The sequence below is a fragment of the Gouania willdenowi genome, chromosome 14, assembly GCF_900634775.1.
Source record: "Gouania willdenowi chromosome 14, fGouWil2.1, whole genome shotgun sequence".
In the NCBI taxonomy this organism is placed as follows: Eukaryota; Metazoa; Chordata; class Actinopteri; order Blenniiformes; family Gobiesocidae; genus Gouania; species Gouania willdenowi.
The window spans coordinates 8,766,070-8,790,100 of NC_041057.1; the positions used below are offsets into that span (position 1 = coordinate 8,766,070).

Sequence of the window (24,031 nt, forward strand, 5' to 3'; positions counted from 1 at the left end):
TCCTGTGTCTATTTTTGATTATTATATTTTCAGGAATGAGCGTAATTTATAAAAACATTGCATAACGTTTTTTTTTTTTTTTTAAGCTTGAACTGAAGCAAATCATCTAGTCTGAACTGTATTTGTTATATGTTTTAATATATCCTCACATGATGATATACAATCATACAGACAAAAGTGGTATCAGACAATTAATTCAGAAATAAACATGTTAAGAAAATTACCTGAATGATTTTAAATCTCTTGTAGAAATGGAAATATGTAAAAAAAAATTTTGGTCTTAAGTTGTTTTTTTTATTGTTAATTTGATGCCCAGGACAGGTCACTGTAATTACAGAAGAAGAAAAAAAATATAAATATCAAAGCAAGACTAACCAATAAAAAAATACACGGATAAAAAAATAAATAAAGAATAGAGAATAAGATTAAATAGTTGGACCAATTTAATGAAATAGTTTCAATTCGTCACACCGAAAAGAAAAGTGCTTTGGAATTCAGTGAAGAAGTTAGATTAACACAATTAATTGACATTGACTTGATCATTTAATTGTTCTCAATAACGTTTTGCGCACACACGCGATGGACGCGCTGTGCGCATGTGCGCTCTGGGAAGCGCGGAAGGAGTTTAAAAAAAAAAGCTGTAATTCAACCGCGCATGCGTCGCTACAATGACCAATCAGAGGAGAGCTTGTAGAGTGGCAGAACACTATGGGCGGAACATGAACTTGTTGACATCCTTCCTGAGTGTGTGGATAATGAAAGGTAAGTGAGTATTTATGTTATCAAGGATGTCAAAAACTCACACTCGTTTAACACGTTAACTAGTTAATCATTGATTAATGTCTCTCGATAACTAGTGATTCAATTTTATGTTTAGTGAAGGCTGAAAAGCTCACGAGCAAAAAAGGCTCAAACTAATGAGCTAGTGCTCAATAGAATGAACTAGTGATGTTAAAAGTGTGTACTAATTTACTAGTGTAGGGAAAATAAGCACTAATTAACTAGTAACAGAAACAACAAAATAATAAGTTGGGAAAAGTGTGCCCTGGCCGAGGCTTAATTCCTATTGGCTGCTCAGTCCAAAATCAAACATGACAACCAATGAAAACTCAGAATTTTGTTCTGAGCCCACCTTCTTCATTTGCTCTAAATAGTTAGCAAGTTTCCTCATGATATGCAGCACGTTAATGTGAAAGTACATCCCAGTGTGTACATGTTAATATCTAATGGGAACAGATTTGTTTTTGATATTTCAGTTTGAAGTTATTTCTATTTAATATTTATCCATTTATTTGTCTTTCAATTATTGTTTTTTTTTCTTCTTTTCCATTGAGCCAAACTACTGTATCTATTAGAGGTGGGAACCTCTGGGTACCTCACGATACGATACAAAGCTCACTATAACGATTATCTCAAGATATACTGCGATTATCGCTATATATTGGTCAGAAATCAATCTATGACAAATCAAGAAAGAAAAAAAGATTAAGTGAAAAAATACAATTTTTATTTTATATCTCTGAAAGACAATAAATTGAAAAAGTGTCCTATGAACAGTGACACTATTTTAGTGCAACATTTCTGTAAATAAGTGTCAACATACCAATGTAAATGAATTAGTATCTCCAATAGTGCTTTCTGTAAACAAAAAATTGTGTTTTTTTTATCAGTGACACCAGTATAGTGCATTATTCCAGTAAACAATATAATGGTTATTTCAACAAACATTGACAACATTTCTGTGAAGACTTACCTGCACATTTTAGTGAAAAAGCAGAAAAGGTTTTGAAAATAATAAAATTAATCTTAAATCCAAAAAAAATAAAATAATAATAATATAAATATATATATTATTATTATTATTTTATTTTATTTTTAAAAAATTAAAATAATGTATATATATTATTTTTCTTCCTTCCGCTGCCGTGGTTCGAATAGCACTTTTGACATATATGTTTTTCATTTTAACATATTTAACAAAGCAAATTCCACCTTTAAAAATACATATACGAAAAAAAATATATATTTTTGGGTATTTCCTGGGTTAGGATTAGGGTTAAAATAAAAAGGTTAGCGGGATAGCTAAAAATAAATATGAGCTAATATAAAACTGACGGAACTTTAAGTCAGGTGCTGCACCTATCATGTCACCTAAACTGGCCAATGAGGGGCGCTGCATATTAGGGACGTTGAAAAATATTGATTCAGTGATATATCGCGATATTACGTCGCGCGATTCTCGGATCGATTCAAAATGCATCCATATTGATTTTTTTTTTTTGCTGTTTTTTTCAAAAAATCTAAAATGAAAGTACTAACTTTCTGCATTTATTTGTTGTTTCACGCATATACAGTACCTCAGTTAAATTGCACTAAAGTCAAAGTTGGTTTAAAAGCCACAGGCAGATTGTATGTTATTTTTTTATTTTAAGTTGTTGGCACATGGCAAATTAAAGCCTATGTTTTGAGTATAAAATATATTTCATACATAATGTTCTCATGAAGGTGTACACATTTACAGATTAGTTGTTTTTTAAGTCATATATATATATATATATATATATAAATCACAATAATTGCCCTATACTTTAATATCGTGATATATCGTATCGTATTGTGACCTATGCATCGGGATACGAATCATATCGCCAGATGCCAGGCAATACACACCCCTACTGCGTATGCACAGACTGGCAGCCTATTGATACGTTTCCGTATCAATAGCCACGGCCATATTTGTTTTATTGTGCTCTCAATTAATGAATATAAACAGACTGACAATGCTGGGATCAATACTCAATCACATTTAGCTACTGAGCTAGAAGACCAAGTCAGAGCTGTAGAGATAACACAACAACATTACTTTAACCTCTACTTTCATTTAACATGTCAATGGTTTTTATCTGGAAAGTAGGGCACATGGTCTCTGCTCCTGAATGTCAATGACGTTCTGCTCTGTGGGTGTCCTTCAGCTATGACAAATTAGGGACATCATGCTGGAAAATGCAAGATGGAGATGAGAAGAAATATCTCATCAATGTCAATTATTGTAAACTGAATCCACATTGTGCAAATGAACAAAAACAAGAGAGTCAAACCTGAGTATCATATTAAACATCATCTTCCACGTTGAAAAGTCAGGAGGAGAAATATCATATGGGGACCTCTTCTGGAGAAAGCTAGGAATTCACATCTTACTGTTCCATCTTCACCATTAAACGTCCCCCATCCCCCGAACAATATGTGAGTACATCCTTTCCCTTTCCTCATTAAAGAGATCATTATTCATTCCTTCTGTGGAGCAGAGTTTGCTGCACTATTCTTTGATTGTTTCTTCCCTCCTTATCTGCTCCACATCCACATTTACAAGCTCAACATGGAGAGAGGGATAAATACCAGATATAAATCCTATCAGAATAGGGCTAATCCATTGTCTTCTTGAATACAGTCATGATAAGGTCATTAATGAATAAATGATCCATTGGATAAATACTTAATGAGCCTCCGCTGGAAGTTGTGCGTATAGTTTCCTTTAATTTAAAGGCGAGTGTTGATGTGTAATGACTAAAGTATGCACAATTAATGTAAAATTATTGAAACATGAGCTGAATGGGCAGAAAATATCATTTTAGACTGTATTTTAATTAACTGGATGAGAACTGCTTTTCTCCATTAACTGATGTTGACCTACAGTGGAAACAAAATCAGTGGTTTTGCCCTAATGTAATGCTGTATTATGAGGTTGTTTTTTTTTTTTTTTTGGCAACAATCTTTTCCCTTTGTTTTTAAATTGAAAATACTGTATATTGTTTCTTATAAATTAAAAAGGAGGAACGGATTGTTAAACCAAAACAAGATTGAATGAGCCTCAGATATGATAATGTTGTAATTCTTTTACTGTTTGAATGTCTACCTTCCTTTTCTTGGTATTGTTTTCAACATGCAGGCTGTTATAGTACAGCGATGATCCAAAAATGTTTTTATATTACGTTTGATGTTATTATTACTTTTAACATGTTGATCTCAAACTCGTCACTTTTATTAAAATATGTATTGACAGAGAGGAGCCCTTGATCACACAGCAAGTTGTTTCCTTTATTCCTGCTGGTGAGCTCTTTAGATTAATCTCAGTTTATCCTGGATCGGTTTGACAAAATATCTGAAAATAAAGCGCAGCAGCATCCTATCCTGAAAACATCCTACAACACAGGACTCATTTAACCTGAACTGAACTTATTTGAGTGGCAGAAACACCAAATTAATCTAGACATAGAAAAAAAACCCAGTTTTTCAATGTTTCTGCCAATTTTTAGCGAGATTTACAAAAAACAAAGGCTGCACAACAAAAGCATTACATTTTAAAAGGGGGAGACGATGAATGACACTTCTTTACAGCCCTCCCCAGACCTGTGCATGTTTTTTATAGATACAGTATGTGTCTATAAAAGTATATATATATATATTGTCACAGAGGTAGTGGTTCCTGGATGGCTGGAATGAATTGTTCACAGATGACAACATGCATCTGGCAACTGTCATACATCTACATTCACTAAGGCAACATTGACATTATGAACACTGACAGGTGGAGTCAACAGCGCTGATTATCCATCTAATGTTGTATAAACAAGGAGAATTTATGACCCAATAAGTAGCAAGTAGGTGGTTCATGTTGAACTCTGTTAAACACAAAAAGAACAGATAACAGGGAATGAGACGGACCCCAGAGCAATGGAAGGAGTCTTTTTTTTTCTTCTAATACTTTAAAACATTGCATGGATGATAAATGTTCAGGATATGTTGTTTTGTACATGATTGTATATAGGGCTGAACAATTTTGGAAAATAATGTAATTGCGATTTTTTTTCCTCAATATTGCGATTTAATATGTGATTATTTTTTCAATGGCATCTTGCCACATTACTTTTTTTTTAAATAAAAAACAATATTAAATTACTTATTTTGTAGTGCGGAATGTTAGAAAAGGCTTGATCAAGTGATGTTTCTCAAACAGAGAACAATAGTCAGCAACAGTAGGTATGAGAAAAACTGACACATTTATTATTAACCAATTGGTTTCATACATTTTGACAATCAACATAATATCTACAGTATTCTACAATTTAATAAAATAAATTAAAAATTAATAATGATTAAAAAAAAAATAATATTGATTCTGGTATTCGTTTTCATGCTGATATCAGATCCAACACCTCTATATACAAATATGATAAACAGACTAATTTTAGGTTTATCAAAAACCACATCTAGTCAAAAACATGCTACTGAATCAATCACTGATCAAACCGAGCCAATAGGCTTTAACCTCATGTTAATGATAAAGCTTTCACCCAATCATAAATTGGATTCCTTTCAAGATCATTCTTTAAAAGAAGTCATTTGTACAATTATGACAAAGCTACAGTTGGAAACCTTTGTCTGGAAACAAAGAGGAGTGTGTTTGTGTGCGACTGTTTCGTCCATTGTTATTGTGTGTGTGTGTGTGTAAAGCCAAGTGTGTGCATGGCCAGATGGGCTCTATTCGTGTACGTGTGTGTGTGTGTTTCTTTTGTGTTGATTGTGCTGAGGAGGAAAATCAAATGGCTGCTGTTGTACTTAAGACTATGAAGCAATTCCAAACACATGCACGCTCACATGCACGCACAGCCTTTTCTCCACTGTCATAGGTCGTCATCTCAGGAAAACTAGACGTCTATGAAACAGACATCACATCAGAGCCTGTTTGAAAAACACAGTCAGACAGATGAAGGAAGCAGCTCTTTGACTGTATACTGAATAAAAACAATCCAACCCAACAGATGAGACCAGCTGGACGAGCACGTGGAGTGTGAAACAGGCTTATGTGTATTGTGCACGACATGCAGGTTGAGAACCTGCAGATGTCATGTTTCCAACCACCAGAAGATACTGTATATTTCCTGACTGGATCTGCAGACATGCCAAATATTAAAGTGGGGGGATCTGTTCCAGCTATAGGCAACAATAAACCAAAGGTGTACTCGTAAATTTAAAATAAGTTTACACCTTTTGAGAAATATCTTGTCTCATCAAACATCGCCATTATCTATCATGATGGAACCTTTTACACATGATTGCAAGGAGCCCATAGGACGACAACAGTATTTCCAAATTAATGTTTTATTGTAGAGAGCTTAAATGCCCCCCCCCCCCCCCCGTAGTTTACGGTGTGCTGAAAAACCAACTTTAAACAGGTGTTGTTTTTAAACTGTTTAATTTTTAATAGTTTCTATCGACCTTAAGAAACCTGTCCTTATTGACCCCAGCCGTTTGGCTATTATTGACTTGATTTGACAACAGCATGAGTCAGCAAGGTGAGTTTAAAGCATGAATACAGTGATGGAGGAAAGTCCAGCTCAGGTTGAACACTTAAATATATAGCATGTGTAATAATCAGAGATTGTCTTTAAAGAGCCCTACTTTAATGTACATGAGATCTGGAGGAGTTACTATTTCCTAATCCAGAGGGCAAGACAGATGCAAAGGGCAATGGAGCGAGAGGATGTTAGCGAAATTGAACATTTTTTCCAGAGGGCAAAGAAAAGAGTGAGAATATCTTAAAACAAGCAGTGTGTTTCAGGAGAATACTGTAATCCTAGGAATTCAAGATAGTGGAGTTGAAATTGGGACAGAGCTAAAGGGGGACAGATGAATGGCTTATGAATATATCAATAGCTTCTGTCTGGAAAACAGAAGCGTAAACGTGCATTAACTCCATCTGGATTGTTCATGTTCCATGTTAATATGTGCTCACCTATATGAGTTATATTTACAGCAGCATAATAATTTTGTGATGCCGCTGATACTCTTAAGAATTTTATTTATTTTTTTCTCTTGAAAAACTAATTTACTTATAATTATAGAAATAAATAAAGCCATTAAAAACCCTTTAAAAAAATAACAGAGTTCCTATTTTACTTTTTTAAATTTTTTTATTATTCATTCATTCAGCTTTTGTATCTTCTTACTACTGTATAGTGTAGATGGTCTTCTACGGGGTCCACTGGTGCTCATCCCATTCCCAATCCAACAGTACATATACCAAAACCATTGCCTTTCCAGCCCAGGAATCACACCTAGCAATAAATTAATTGTTTTAAAATAGAAATAAAAAAACACTATCTGAATTATCTTGTCAAAAACATTTCAATGACAAAACAGTTTTTGCAAAAATTATATAAATATATATATCATGCTAAAATTGACTAATAATTTCTAAAAAAAATTTCCAATAGGGTGTTGATCAGTGAAACTGAATGGATGGATGGCTTTATGTTATTCTGCTTCAATACCCTGCTCAGAGCCACGCTGTACGCATGCGCGACTGAGCTGCGCTGCCTGCCGCAGACAGGGGGCGGCAACATGGCGACGTCTCCCCCGCGACCGCACTGATGAGAGAGAGAGAGAGTGAGAGGGGGAGAGGCGCAGGCGGGCTATCCTCCATCCTTTTTCCAGCCTTATGAATCCCATCACATACACGGGAGACTAGGGTGGAACCAGAGGATTTTTTAAAGCGTCTTGTTTTTTTTTTTCTCCGTTTGTTTTCCTGGATGTTCTTTGTGCGGCAGCAGCACGAGCAACACTCTGTTCTAGAGCAGGTGTGAGAGACAGCGGCGGCCGCCCCTCTCCTCCCTGGTTCCAAAGGGGAAATGTCGAGCGAGAAGCCGGTGTCGGCACCGCCGGGCTCTGCTTCTTCGCTCACGGACACAGACCCCCACCCTCCGCCGGGCTCAACGGCACAGCAGCAGCAGCTCTCTGCGGGTGCTGGCTCCGGCTCCAACGGGGAAAGGATGGTGTCTGCGGCCGGCTCCATGGTTCTCCCCGCCGGGGTGATCAACCCCGCGGTTCCGATACGGAATATTCAGATGAAATTCGCGGTGCTGGTGGGTCTGATCCAGGTGGGAGAGGTTAGCAACAGGGACATCGTGGAGACTGTTCTGAACCTGGTAAGTGGACGCTATAGATCCATGTGTGCGCCTTTACCTGATATGTTTTATTTACCATACTTCTTCACTCACTCCTATGGTTTCCAGAGGATGATGTCATTTGTTTGCAGCAGGGTTTTTCTTCTTCTTTTTTTAAATTATGTGTTAACACCACATGAAACAAAAAGCAGCTTGTGCAGCTGAATGCAGCATGTGACCCCACAGAGGCTCTAAGGAGAGTCTAATAATCACAGCCATTGTTGACTAGAGAAAGGCATTTGAAGTCAAAGTGGAGTGGAAGGAGCAAAGTGTAGACCAGGCTATTATTCTTTTTTTTTTTTTGTCTGTGTATTAATGCTTTGACTGGTTGTAACAAGTGTCTGTAATAGTGTGCACAACACAGCAGACCATGTGGGGAGTTTTTCTTCTTCTTCCCATCTCCATTTAAAAGACACACAGGCAGGTATGCACCCCTGAAATAAAGTGATGATGCTCTCAGGCCCACTAGCATTATGCTACCTATCGACGCACAGCAGCCTGTGTGTGTGTGTATGAGGATGGATCAGGATCAGTGATGCTCAGGCCTTTATTTGAAGCCTCCACCCTGTGCGCAAACGGGTGATGTGGAGCAACCTTTTGCATCGGTAAGAGGTTTATTTCACTGAGCCTCGATCAGCCATTATTTATAAGACGCACACATTCACTGGCTGGCAACCCCCCCCTTCCACCCCCCTCTTTCCATCTACCCCTACGTCGGATGTTGCGACGGTGATGTTGGGCCTCTCTCTGCTCAGCTCGACCCTTCAGAGGATTTAAATCCAGCCTTGCATTTGGACATGTCTGATGTGTTCCGTTACGAAACAGACAAGTAAAATGCTCTGCGAGCGTCTGGAAGACATACTGATGAGGAGAATGTGGGATGCTTACCCTCCTCCATGCATCAGGCAATGGCGTGATGTGCTGCATTACATTACATGCTACTGTCATGCAAAATCAGGCCCTGATTATTACTATTATTATGTGGTGTTTGAGGAATCTAAGTAACATTTTAAGTGCAGTGTTTGAGTATGTTGGTCTTTCTTTGCCTGTGGCCTATTTACTCACAGCTGGGCTGAACCATTTTCCTCCTCTCAGTCAGGCTGGTGAGTTGTCCTGATTCAGGATGTTTGTCAATGATTGTTATGAACCATGGGAGGAAAGCATTGAAGTGCACCTATAAGTGCACAAATTGTGAGACACGCATACACACACACATCATGTGGCTACGACGTCCTTCATGCTGCTGGAATTTAAAGGAGAGATCCTGCCTGCATGTAGACTGATTTGGCAGGGCAGCACCATGCATTTAAAAGCAGGTGGAGAGGGGTTGAGGGAGTGTGGGGGAGGAGAGGAGAGAGTGGAGGAGGAGGAGGTGGATGCTGCAGTGGCTATGTGCTCAGAAATAACCAGCTGATGCAGCGGAAGAGGGGTGGACTCCGGACTGGTCCACATTAGATCATCCAAAGCTCCCCTGAGCATTCAACTGGAACTCTCTTTCTTTTTGTTCAGTGTAAAAGCAGCACTTATAGGCAACATGTTGATTTGCAATGATTCATTGATCTCATCTGTTTACACTTAAAGGCCTGACAAATGCATGTGTATGTCAGTGTTCATTTTGTAAAATAAAAATTACCCATCATAGTTTTTGTTGACTACATTTTTAAGTGACAATAATTGGTTTATGTCTAATAAAAAAAAAAAAAAAAAATACAGAGATGTCCAGAAAAAAGTAGAAGGCTAACTTGCAGCAAGCTGCCGCTGATGACGCGCAACGCCTAGGGGGGTCGGGGGGCATGTCCCCCTGGAAAAATTTTGCAAAAATGATGCTATATGGTGGCTTGTGGTGCATTCTATTACTGTAATTGTGGCTTTTCTTCTGTCTATTTTGTAGCACTTTTCTTAGCATGATGTATTTTCTCACCTAGTTTTTGTGAACATGATGCATTTACAAGTTGAAATCTGGTATCCATGATAATGATGACAAAGAATTGAGCATCATTATCAATTTACTTCTTTCCAATTGAAAATGTACCAATAGTATACCAGTATGATGGGCACTTGGTCTCTTAGTAGTCCTCTGTAGAATGCTGTCTGGCACCGTAACATATCTGCATGATTAACATCATTTTAGTGTCGTTTGCTTGTAGTTGGGTTTGGTAATATATTTAGTTCTATCAATGCACATTAATGATCATAATATATCTAACATAAACACAATAATATTCATAATATATTTTACATATACCCTTACATTTGTGACTTAAAATTCATGATGAATGTTTAAAAAAAAATAAAAAATACAATTCTATAGAGGAGGAAAAGGGAAAAAAACCTTCAAAATCTACCTTTTTCAATTTTGGTCTGTGAATTATTCTTACCAGCGACTCTTTTCTTTGTTGAATCTTTTTTAAAGATAATGTTTATTTAATTTAGTTGATTTCAGTAATGTTGCGAATGTTAAGATTTATTATATTATTGTGGAAATGTTTAGAGAGAATTATTGTTTTCCTTCCTTCCTTTTCGTTGCAGCCGCCAGATATTTGTTTTCAACCAGCAGAGGGCGCTGGTAACCTAGTGTTCGGTTGGGATGCAGCTATTCTGCGCAGTGAAGAAGAGATGCTATGGCTAGCAGATAGAGCTAATAGAAAAACGGGACTTTTACAGATATTTACGTAATATTACAGATATTCTTTCGGCACTAAAGTAGTAAGGAATCATTTATGAACATGTTTAAGACTAGAAGGCGGCCAGAAAGAGAGTAGTAGGCGATTCTGCCTGCCGCCTACGCTTCAGGACATCCCTGAAAATGCATGTGAACAAAAATTATATAAAAATATTATGTCGTTTTCGTCAACTAATAAAAACTAAACTACAATTCCGTCACATGGGACGAAATCCAATCAGAACTCATGTGATCATGTGGTCTTACGCATTGAACACATCACATCTGTCTGTGTGTATTTAAAAAACTGCATGTGAATAAAACTATATCAAAATATATTTGATATTTTCGTTGACTAATAAATGTAGTATAATTTTGTCACATGGCACGAAATCCAATCAGAACTCCTGATCATGTGGTCTTACGCATTGATCACATCAAATCTGTGTGTTTTTAAAAACATGGGTACCATCCAATATTAGGTTGATAAATGGTAATTGAATCTTTTTAAAAATTCTGTATATTTTAGTCGACTATATCTGACACAAATTTCGTTGAAACTCAGCTATAATTGAAGTGAAATAGTCTGTGATAACTAAATTTGGACTAAAACTGCATTTCAGTGACTAAAAGTAAACAAGAATTTGTTGTTAGAAATACCAGTGATGTACGTCACACAAAGCTGATCTGGATAAATCTTGATTTGAGCAATCGGTTCTGGTTGCAGAGCTGCCAATAGCTAAGCCTGTTAGGGAATTCAGTTGCCCAGATCCTTAATTAAAAGAGTTGAAACAAAGAGGTGTGGAGGCAGGAAACCTCAGTGGTCATGCTGTTGGTACAATGAGTCCACTGTGACCCAGAAGCTGATCCATTATTCCAGTCGATGTGGGAGCCCACAGCAGCCACAGGCTCTGTCCGTGTCCACTCTGGCTGTATTGATCTGATCCCACCGTGGCTTGGATGAACAGATGGCTCGTCAGCTCCAGCAGACGTCCTCCATGATACGGAGCAATGTTGTTCTTTGGCGATTGATGAACTGCATGGAGAATTTAAAAAAAAGAAGAAAAAAAACAGTTTTAATTTCAAAGTTAAGATGCGCTATAAAGAAGCACAAGCAGGACTAGGGTTTAGATATGCTTTACGTGTGTGTGTGGGGGTCTGTTTGTTAGGTGCTTGGCTATTATCATTGACAAGCATCACAGTTGTCAAGGCAACGCAGGCTCTTTGACTGCCTGCGTTCAGACACTCCACCACCTGGTGTTACTTTGCACTTCCGGACTTCTCTCACTGTGTTCTGTCTCAGTCTTTCTCTCCATCTCTCCACATCTTCCATTGTCCTATATTTTTGCATTTTTGTTACTTGGAGATGGACACGGTGCAGCAACATCTGCACAGCATGAAATAACTGGAACAGATGTGATGGGGTTTGGTTTTATTTTAGTACAATCATCATGGCTTGCTTAGAAAATATTTTATGTTGTCCCAATGTTTAAGGTTCATCAGAAATGAATGTTAGACAAGCTTAAATAAGCTGGAATATACAGAAAGTAATACACATGCTTTAAGGCTTGGATTCATTGTCTAATAATTTTTTGTTGGTATTGAAAATTCTTAGAAAAAAAAACAAACAAAAAAAAAAAAATTTTTCATCGTGAAGGGTACTGATGCTGTTTGGAATCTCCAAGAATTATGTGAGTTATTTGATTGACCGTAGTAAGATTGTTCTGACCTGGATCACCATGAACCTTCATGCAGAATGGAAAAAATATTCCTTTTTGTCCAGCTTACTGAGCTGTTAGTGTCCTATTTGTACTTGTAGATGTTTAGAGGTTCTAATGATAGACTACTTTCCTGTCCAAGGTGCCGTTGTGACAGGGATGTACAGAAACGTAATGTTAACAGGATGAGCTGGTTTTTGTCATTTGTGTTTTATTGGGACGCGTGTTGAAACCTTTTATTTCCTATTGCAGGCTTGGTTTGAATGAGAGGTGGAAACACAGTGTAGAGAGATTTTTTTTTTTTTTTGAAAGAAGGAAGAGGTTTGAGACGTAATTGTAGGCCTGCATTTTTTATTATCTTATCTTTTCTTTGAAAATCACGTTAAAATGTACTTTCTGCCCCTGTGCCTCTGCAGAGCACCAACTGGGATTATTTATAGACAGCTTTATCTATCACATTGTCAAACTTTTCTTTTTTTTTTTTTTTATTGAGTTTGAACCAATTCATTTGACTGGCAGAGAAAAAGGATTGTGAAGACATCCCAGGTCACATTGGGCTTCACATTTGTGGTTCTTGTTTTTTGTTCTCTCGTTTTCTATCTTGCCTGGTGAGATGCAATGTCTTCTGGCAACATCAATTCACATCTGGGCCCCTTTAGTCATCCTAGCCAGTGTTACCAAATGCCTCATTATCCTTGTCCCCACAGCCCACGCAATCACCAGAAGATTTAGGCTGTGTTCTAAATGACATACTAACATACTACTCATACTCAAGTCTGACGTCAAAATTATTATGCAGTGCGTTTACATTAGATTGTATGAAAATATTGAGCACGTGAGAAATACCTGTTTGTATACAATATCTGGACATTTTTTAAGTATGCACAGTATGTGGGCACACTAGTCATACTCAATCGCCCCATGATGCATTGCGAGCTGCGTGTGCAATCTAGGGATGTCCTGATACAACTTTTTCATTTCCGATATGATACCAATATTGCAGCCTTGTGTATTTGCCGATACCGATATTGATCCGATGCTATATTAGCATGAATCATACATACTTTTATTACTTTTTTTTTTTAATTAAAAAAAATAAAAAATTACTTATTTGTAGTACAGACTTGATCAAGTGATGTTACATACATTTTGACCTTCAACATAATATCTACAGTATTCTGCAATTGAATTAAAAAAAAAAATATTTGATATTCATTTTCAGGCTGATATCGGACCGATATCGATATTGGATCGGGACACCCACAGTACAATCGTCCTGGGACCGGCTTCAAGCTAAAAATCTAACCTCCACTTTTCAAAACAAAAGCATCTCTTCTTGTCTTCCATTAGTTTTTATTTATGTTTTTGTAAATAAGGCTCCTGTTTTGAAGTTAACCGGAAGTTTTGTGGGTTGCACAATGGCGGGTCTCCAAAAATTTTATGGATCACATGAACACATGTTGATATTCTACTTGGTAACTTTTTTGCTTAAAATGTTTTCAGAACTTTCAAAGGTGGCGAATCAACGGAGATATTTAGCCTCAGTGTGCTTTAGAGTTTTTGTCATCATGGGTTTAAAATGCATCTTGGGAAACTTGGAAACATACTTAAGTGGAAACAGTCATCATCCGTCATCGTCCTAATCATACTTATAGTACATAGTAGACAGTATGTACTCACTGAGTTTGTAGTATATAGTATGGAATATGCCATTTCGAACACAGCCTTAGTCAACACAAAACATTGAGAATGTTCTGCCTCCAATATCTTCATCAGCGTTAGCTTTTCCTAATCCAATGCAGCGGTTTTTTAAAAAACTATGTACAGCACAAAAATGACTGGAAATAAATTTGATGTGATTTTAGAAAATTTGTATCTTGTTTTTTATATCCTAATAGTTTCCACACTGACAAATTATGGTAATTATTGGGAATGTAGCAAAAATTGCATGTGAACATGTACCTCACTGATTTTTTTCTACTAGACGAGATCATTTTCACAATTATATAATGATGTGATATTATTTAGCCCAAGGGAAGTTTGAAACCTCCAGTTTACTTTTAATTGAGCTATTTTTCAATTCTTTCCTGTTGCTGCAGGCTCAGTGTAAAGGCTAGCTGACCTCTCGCTGGACTGTCATCTGCACACATGACCATGCAGCAGAACAATGCCTTATTGTGTGATTGCCATCCAATAAAGATGAGTCATTCAGCTAGAATTAGAAAAGTTACATTAGAATTGGCTTAAATTTATTACATAACAAGTAACTGCAAAGTTTTGCAAATTTACAAAGTAGCAAGAATATTTTGAAACACAAACTATTTGGTTTTCGAGTTGCTTGAGCATGTTATTGTACATTATTTCTTTAAACTTAGGAAAATAATGCTAAAAAATGGTATTTGTTGTGTTTTCATGAAGGATACGTGCAAACACCACAGTTAGATTAATGCTGCAAAGAGTAATAAAATCACTAATAGTCATAGAAATATTATATAGTAACAGAAAAGCCTGAATTTTCAGACTAACATGTTTCATGGAACATGAGTTTGTTTGTCGTTTTGCACTCCTCTGCTTGATGATATTGGAGGTTACTTTGGGGAAAGATTAGCTGCCATAAAGCTGCAGAGAAGCTTAGTCTGTTTGTGTCTGAGGTTTTACTCTGTTAGCTAACGGCGACAACAAGCCGACTTCTCACCCAAGAGACTGAAGTATCTGCTTTTATTAAGCGCGTGTGCACTTAAACCGCCTAAAGACATGAGCACACGTTCAAAGAGCTACACACGGTGGGTGTGTTACTCACATGAGAAGCAGTAGGACAGAGGGTGTGGCTTCTACTGCAAGGTCAAGAGTGGCTGCGCTATCTGTCACACAGCTGGGTTTCCCTCAGCTAAGCACAGAAGGTAATAAAGACAGGAGGGGGAGAAATGATGAAGATTTGGGTTCTGCCCTCCGTTGGAGCCTAATAATGCTGAAGGTTTCACTGCTTTCTGCTCCTGAGAAGTAAAATACAGCTCTTAATGTGTGTCTTTACACTCGTGATGTAATGTTAGCATTTAGAGTGTGAAATCTACATTTATCTTCGATCACTTGACGGTGGGGCTAGTTTTCTGTTGGTCTGTTTGTTGCTTTGGTAGCTTGGTTGGCTTTTCTTTCTTCAAATAGGACCCACCAAGCTAGAAAACGTCAACATTGTGTTGATAAACATGTACTGTACATGTGTGAAATACATGATTAAAGGGCACTGCAGTCTTTTGGTCCTTCAATTGGGTATTAAAACGTATTTATTTAGTAGCTAGGGCTGGGCAATATGGACCAAAATTAATATCTCAATATTTTTTTTCTCAAAATGGCAATATACGATATAAATCTCAATATTTGTAACTCTAAAGTCTGACCAGAAAGACAAATCTAGGTTAAACATGCTGATGCAAAAAGCCACACAGTCACATTTATCAACAAACAGCTGCACAATATGTGCCACTTTAGGCTTTTTCTCCTCTAAGGGACAGCAAGTGTGAGTAAGTTCTGTAGTGTGGCTTGTTTAGAGGAAGGTCTATGTTAGTACGCACCCAGAAATTCATGTAACTGTGTTTTTAATGCTGTTCTGAGAAGTAGCGAAAGCAGCGACTCCTAAAATGAGTATTTCAGTGCAAAATAAGCTATTAAAAATATACAATTTTCAATATCGCCAAAACATAAATCTTGACATATCTTCACTCTTGATATATTGCTCAGGCATTTAGTAGCTTTATTTGGGTGTAAAATATATTGTTTTTGAAAAATAATTTCTTCTTTATTGATTTGAGCACTTTGAGTCCACAATAATTTTTTGTAAAAACAGTTTAACCAGGTGAGTCCCATTAAGATCTGTTTTTCAAAAGTTAAGTTAAATTGAGTGTATTATTGTTAATAAAAACGTTAATTTCAGATTTGTCTTTTGAAGAAAAAACTTTTGTTGCACCAAATCTTCTTACCTGAACCGATTTAACAGGCCTAAATTGTATGCAATCCTTAAGAAGCTTCCAAGCTAAACTGTTCACTTCTCTGAGTCTTAAAGCATCTAATTCCTGGTTCAGGCCTCTAAGTTCCTTTTTGTCTTTGGATACCTGCTGTTTTGGGGGATTTTTCCAACACTAAGCTGTGCTAGCTTCTGGGAGAGAGTGTCTTCTGGGAAGTGGAGGAACAGTGGAAATAAAGCAAAGCCCATCCCTTCTTAGCAGCACCTTTTTGTTACTTCTCTGTCTCGTGATGTTTCCATTCTTTATCTCCTTGACGCACATCCATCCATCCTCCTAACCCCTGGGTGTAATCTCGTCCCTCGCTCACTGGCTGGGTGACGCTGCTCTGGATGAATGAGGACGATGCTTATTGTGAGCTGGTAATAGAGTTGTCTGCTCTGACACCCCTCTCTAGTTCCTTTTGTCTGCACACTTTCTCTTTCGACTCATCTTTCCCACATCTGAAGCGAAGAGCTTCTCCAAGACAGACTTTTGGTTGTTGACCAATGGTCTGTCAATATTTCTTCCTCCCTCAAGCTGTTCAGCAGCAAAAATGAAGACTTCTAGATTCTGTAAATGAAAGCAGTGACATAAAAGAAATTCAGGGCTCAGTTGAGCTGTTTTTCTGTGGTTTTATAGGGCGTTAGTTTGCTCTATAAAGTTTTCTATATTTGTTTTCTAGTTTCTGGCTGTGCATTAAAAAATAAAGCAAATGAGCCTATTATCTGTGAGATCTACTAATTAATTGTCGTCAGGTATATTTCAAGGTGAAGTGTTAGTTTGACATTTTCCACATGGCGCTCATGGCGTACTGATTATCAGGATGCAGGGCAAGCTGTTTATATTGCAAAGACTGGATGGGAAAATAGAGCCCTGGGACTCTATATCTTCTAAGCATTTAGATTTATTTGATCTCTATTTATATTCCACAGCAACAACCAACGTACCAGCACTGCTGTTTGCAGCGAAGCAGGAATCTTTAATCAAAAGCAGTGATTCCTTGAGAGTTCAATTTGGCAAATCACTCATTGGGATTCTGACTCGTTCTGCACCCAGAAACTTTTCCGAATAAAGTTTGGAACAATTTTTTTTTTAAACCCAAATTTTTTTGTCTTTACATGCTGTTGAAGGTCAACACTATATGTATTATGAAAAATTGTGACAGCAATGCATTTTTTATCATTGCAATTATATATAAATTAATTTAAGGGAAAATACAAAAAGAGAGGGCATTGTTACACCTTGGTGAGGGAGAAGGGAACAGGGAAGAGGGACTCAGGGTTGGCCAATGGAAGGGGTGGAGAAGAGTTCACTATTTTTAAACCAAATTTAAAAAACAAAAATGGCTTTGGTGTGCAAAAAGATAAAAAGAACAAATCCACGCTTTTATCCCTTAATGTGTATAAAATGTGTGATGGCAATTATTATATTAATAATCATATCATCAAATGTGTGTTTATGTGTACAATATGTCATGTTTTAATACATGATGACTGCATTACTCTTTGCACTTTTGAACAGCTGAGTCATGTTAACACACAGATAAGAACCCCGGCCTGAACCTTCAAGGCCATACTCAAACTCACATGCAGATATACACGCACACACACTATCAAGGACAGATACCAGTGGCGCAGGCCTTCCTCATAACATACACGTCTTCATCATCCTCCATTCTTTGAGCATCTGACCCCCTCCTTCTCCCTCAGGGTTGGGACTTTTTCTCATATCTGTATGAAGCTTAAACTGTGAAACTGTTGGTCAGTCCTGTATATCATGAGCCGGGGACAAGACCTTTTGGACCATCCTGCTTAGTACCTGGCTGCCTTTCCTTCCCACAGGATGGGACTCTCCTTTTTTTGTACTCCTTTTCATTTTTTTTTATAAAATCATCAAGCTTTGACTGGACATCATCATTCAACACAGAGCATAATTCATGTCACCAAATGAGGTCAACCGCAAATTTGCCGTGACAAATGTTAAAGCCACTAATGTGGAAATGTATTTTTTAAAAATTCAATGTTATTTTAAGCACTTATGGGTACAAAAATATCTTTTTTTTCCAACTAAAGGCTTAAAATTACTATTTTAAAAGAATCACAGTAAATGCAGCATTCAATTGGTGATGCAACTTAGAGAGCTCAAAGAGCCATGAATTATTGCTTAAAATGCTTTATCAAAAAGGCTTTATCACTTGCACTGCTCTAATAAGGATAACAATTTTTTCTCGTTGTGTGCTATAGGATTAAATCCAAACTAAAAACTAATCTGAAGCCTCGTAACTCCCGTACTTGGTCATTTTTGTCAGATGTTTCTGTATTTTGCTACTACTGTTTTCATCCATGGGTGATTTATGTTGGGGTTTCAGCTACCAAAATCTGTCTGAACACTGGGTTGATAAACGAGTGTTCCTTACTGGGTTGGGGCTTGGCTTTTTATTGCGTACACCTTCATAAGCACATTTAACAAAAGCACAAATGCAAAACACAAAATGTGCACTGCCCTTGTTTCTTCTTCTGCTCACATCATTGCCTAGCATGGGCGATTTTATATTCATGCTGGCCTACTTTAAATAGCTCCTGTGACTACACACACACACACACATCCTCATCATGCATTCTGCACTGGTTTAAGTTTGATTACAACCAACCTTTAGTATGTGTTCCACATTGGACATGAAACATCTCCCTTTCTCGTCAACATTATCCCTTACAAACTGACAGACATTGTAAGTAGTTGTAGCAACTCATTTAACACCACATTAGACTGGTTAGTGGACCCAGATAAGGCTAATTACTTTCTTCTCTCCGTCATCTGTTTGCTGCCCACAGTGTATCAGGACTGAATGTTCACCTGAATAATACTAGATTTATCTTGTCCCCGCAAAGAGAAACTGCGATCCCAAATTAATTTAGTTAATAGAATCTCCCTTAGTAATGGCATGAAACTGCAGATGAAAGAAGTTTCTTTATATGTTGTTAATGTTTTGCGGAATCAATACAGGCTTGATGTTAGACAGAATGCCATTCATCTTCCTTGTGTTCTTATTAAAGTAGGAACAATAATGCCTGGGTTTTAATGTTATTATTTTGTGGGTTATCGCTATCAGAAAGGAATGTACCATGGAGGACCAGGTTCTAGCAGTTTGATTTTGTATCAGTACTGGGTCTGTCAAAAAAGTAGATTTGATAATCTGCAGATAAATTGGTCAGTTTTATATTTGAACAAAATCGAATGGATATTGGGGGTGAACAGTGAAATTATTATAGAAGCTGAGGTTTAGCAATACTTCTTTTCCTTGATAAGTACCACAGCGTGCAACAGTTTTAGTTGTGTGAGGTAACAATCAGACAAGATGTGGGTCATTTGACTTACTTGCGTACATTGGTATGTTGTAATGTAATGAATTGTGCCATAATTAGCTACTTTATAGTCATTGTACTCTGAATTTGCAGATCAGGATGGTTGATTGTTAATAAGAAGCTGTTTTTGATAATGAAAATAAAAATATACAGCATTAAAATTTGCTAACCGATGCAGGGCTCGACATTAACGCTCGCCACTAGAAAGTTGAAGTTGTATTGTGGCAAGTTATTGCTATCCATAATTTGTCCAACCTGGAAAGTCCAAAGAAAATTTACTGATTCATATTAATGTGTTCGAGAGATCCAATGTTTCTTAAAGGAAGTTTTTAACAAGCTACTATCGGATTATAAATGGCCTCTTTTGATATCGGCCAATACTCGAGGAAGGTTACAATATTGAAAGTCAAAAAGTTGGATTGGAAAACATTTAGTATCTAGTGATACTTGTAGAAACTCACCAGACTACATGAATCTCATGTTGTTGAACCAGAACCTGCCTGAGGTATTCTCTTATTGGCTGAGCGGAAAACTTTGTGATCTTTTTCAGCCAATAGTAGGGCCCTATAACGGAATCACGGAATCGACAAATGAAAACAGTTAAACGCGGAAATAGACAAAATCGACATGAAATGCCGTCCCCGTGAAGCAAGGAGCGTAAATGTTCCCGGGGGGGTGCTTATTAGTTGCACGGCCCACCCTCCTCCAGTTCTGGCCGCTTCAAACACCGTCTAAACTCCATAACTCATCACTCACTCCTCAATACTGAGCCACCAGTTCTCGTTTTACTTTGGGTTTTTTATTTATTAGTATTTATTTTGTTACCTCACAGGAGTTCAAAACTAATATTTTCTGAAAAAAAAAAAAACGTAATTTAAAAAAATTAAAGTGGAAAACAGAATTTTGGAAAAATATAAAACAGATTTTATAGGGCCCTACAATAGCGTACCTTTTCAGAAAAGAGCCACACAACTGACGGAAGAAGATATAAACAAGAATGTTAAGATCCGACTTCTTCCCCCTCAAAAAATCCTACAGTACAAAAGAACAGTATTGCTGACCGAATGGTTAACCGTTTAATGCACATTTATTTACACAGTGTGATATACCTTAGATTGGTTTTCTATTCAAAATTGTAACTTACCATGTGGCAGGTAAAATGAATGTCCCTGCTTTTCCCACGACAAGTGACCTTTAAAAGGTGATGTAGAACCATGCTTTCTCTTACTTTAACAGAAAAGGACATTTGCATTAAAACGTGAGGAGCACCAAGATGTACACTTTATCTCCAAGGCTAATCATGATCCTACCACGTCTCCTCGAAGTTCTTTTTAATAACTTTGATCAAACACAAGTGTTCACGTTCATTTTTCAAGGTTTTGGAGTCATAATGCATGAGCATTTGTGTTACATTCATTACCACTAGTACCATATTGAGGAAAATGTATGTGAGCAAATCATTCATCAACAAAGCATAATCTACTTGTTCCTGCTGAGCTTTTACCTTGTTGCAACAGGCCACAGTTACGCTTCACTGGTGGAATTTTCTCATACTTCACAGTTCACACCTTTCGACCCTTTCACGCTCGGACACTGTGCAACCGAGAAGTGAGGAAAGGCATTTGGCAGCCGATACCTGACTGCGGCAGTGAATCACCATGCTCACCCCCTGGTTTCATCTCCTCATTTCACTGACATTCTTTTCTTTCTTTGACCCTTATCCTACCTCTTTACCACATTCAGTAACTTGTGCCTTTGTTAATATTTAGACGGTTTTAACATTTACGTGATTGGGAATGAGAAGAAAATGTGTTTGTAATGATCACCCTATTTGACAGTGTTTTTATGATGCATGTTTTATTGCATGTTTTTGTTCCTGTGGGTTGGTTGGCAAAGTGGCTTGTGTAGTTTGACCTCAGAATAACTTTCTTCTGAGAATATTTGCAAAATTTGCTTCTTGGCAAACACAGCTTCTTTCTTTAATCACATTTTCAGATGTAAAAGTAGCTCTATGCCAAGAAATGCACCTGACCACCTTTATCCAGGCTGTTGAAGTACACTCTGCTATAATCCATGTCAATGTTTTGAGTCACTACGATGCCTGGGTTTGTGTTGCTTTTATAGAATCGGGGATAGGAATTATGGTTAATTCTTATCTACACGAATAACTACCGGTAGTATTTATTTATCGGATTTCTCTTCTTGCAATCTCCTTAGACCTTTACGAAGACATTTGGGAATTTCAATCTTTTAAAAGCTTGGTGGTGTTTTCTCTTAAAAGGAGACCTAAAAGCTGTGTGCAGGCAATGCAATCTTTGAGAATATTTTTGTGTTAATTTGACCTTTTGATTGGAAATTGTTTTTTGTTGGTGATTCCAACATTTAACATAATAATCGAGGGACCCTGCATTTTCTTTTAGGCAGTCATCACCTGGGATTACACTATTCAGTTTAGCTTTGTACGATGGAGTTTTTTTGTCAAGCTTATTCTTGTCTAGAAGTTAACTATTAACATTCTGAGGAACCTTTTCACAGTGCATATGTACTGTATACAGTATAGCAAACCACCCAGACTAAAGAAGATATAGTGCAGCTGTATTTTTAGAGTTTATATAACGTTTTTGAAGTGGTGCCTTCAGATGTTGTCCTATACAAGTTAATGCCACAAGCTTGTGACAAGCGCTGCCATGTTATTTCAAACACGGTAAGCTTCAAACAGCTCATCTTTACCTCTGTTCTCCTTTCTTAAACAAGGCTCAAGTAAAGGTAATGTGAACTGAGGCGTTTGGCTCAGAAATGCAATAAAGGATATGCCAAAATATCCCCGGCCAATCCCCCCCACCTCATCATTTTTATTATGAATGTTGTTTAATGTCAAGTTTGAATTTAGTGTGTGGGTCACTTCCATCCCTGCTTTCTAATATTGAACTACTGGGTCTCATTGGAACTGCTTGCTGCTTTGCTTTGCCTTCAGTGTTTCTCAGTGGAACAGTGGTACTGTGAACATGTACAAAGAATAAGGTCTAAGTGAGTATAAGATGTGTGCATGCATGACTGTTGGATATACCAAATTTAGTACATCGACTTTCATCTCATTCACTCATCCAACCATTCCTCCTTCACTTTATTGCTTAAACAGATTTTTTTTTATGTTGCAGGAATTCCTAGTTTTAATTTCTATCTGCCCATCTTTCATATAAAGTATGTTCTCAATGACTCTCTATTTCCTTAGTCACATCACCAAAGATACTGTACATACAATACCTGATGGCATGCACAAAATCAAATTGAACCATTGAACATTTATATCTGTTCAGAGATAAACTATTGCTCTTTTACATTCAGTTGCTGTGGCACAGCAGTCTGTCTACATTACTAAAGGAAAGTGCAGCTCTCTTTTACTAAACTACTGCTATTATTATTATTATTATTACTACTACCAAGTACAAATATTCCTGTTATTACCACAGTTTGGAAGTATTGAACACATGCTTCTACATAGTGACGCTCAGTAGATTCACTCAATGTTAAAGCAAAAGGCTGCAGACGCCAGTCTGAGCCCTGATTCACATGGCTGTTGGTCCTTGAAAGAGGTGCAGTGGTTACATGGTAATGCCACATTCGGAACACTTTTATCTTCCTCGTGGGTAATTGATAATCTGAACACGGAAACATGTTCAGGACTGCAAGGCAATGCCTATTCAAGGGTTAGGGTTAGGGTCAATTTGATCTGAGAGCTTATTTCGGTGATTTTAGATGCAGTCTGATAAAATCCGATATTTGTTTTCTGACTGATATTTGGACCGATATCAATATCGGCTGACCATTTAAATGCTGGAAATTGAAAAACCCAAGTGTGGAGGACTGGCAGACCGAACTGTTGAAGAAGCCTGAAAGCTTTGACCTAAAGTTTCTTAAGTCTGGGAATATTTCAGCGAAAATAAAGCAGCAAAATAAGTTAGAAGTAAACTATGTGAAGTACAACTGGCTTTCTGGTTTCCATGGTAAGCACACGCAGCCCACAGCTGGTGTTCCACATTCTTCATGTCCAGCGGAAAGGTGAGATCATAAGTCATGTGGATATTTCAAGAATCTTTAATTTTAATCACATGCAGAATTGTTCGTTAGCCAACAAACTATGATTGAAATAGTTATTACGTTTGTTTAGTGCTCATCTGTCAGAAAACTACGGAAGAAGCTTGCTAAGTTAAGGCAGGCATACACTGTGTGATTTTTGGCTTATTTTGAGCTGATTTTCGACTCGTGTGTCTATTTTGTGGGATCGTGC

General features: G+C 37.3%; 1 protein-coding gene across 8 annotated transcripts in view; it reads left to right on the forward strand.

Annotated features, from left to right (window-relative positions):
• Positions 1-7,501: 7,501 nt before the first annotated feature.
• Positions 7,502-24,031, forward strand: part of nbeaa (neurobeachin a) — a 105,222-nt gene continuing 88,692 nt past the window's right edge. For all 8 annotated transcript variants that reach the window (XM_028467642.1, XM_028467646.1, XM_028467643.1 and 5 more), the window contains exon 1: positions 7,502-7,985. In XM_028467642.1, coding sequence (XP_028323443.1) covers positions 7,689-7,985 — 297 coding nt within the window. In that variant the 5' untranslated portion in view covers positions 7,502-7,688. The remainder of the gene's footprint in view (positions 7,986-24,031) is intronic.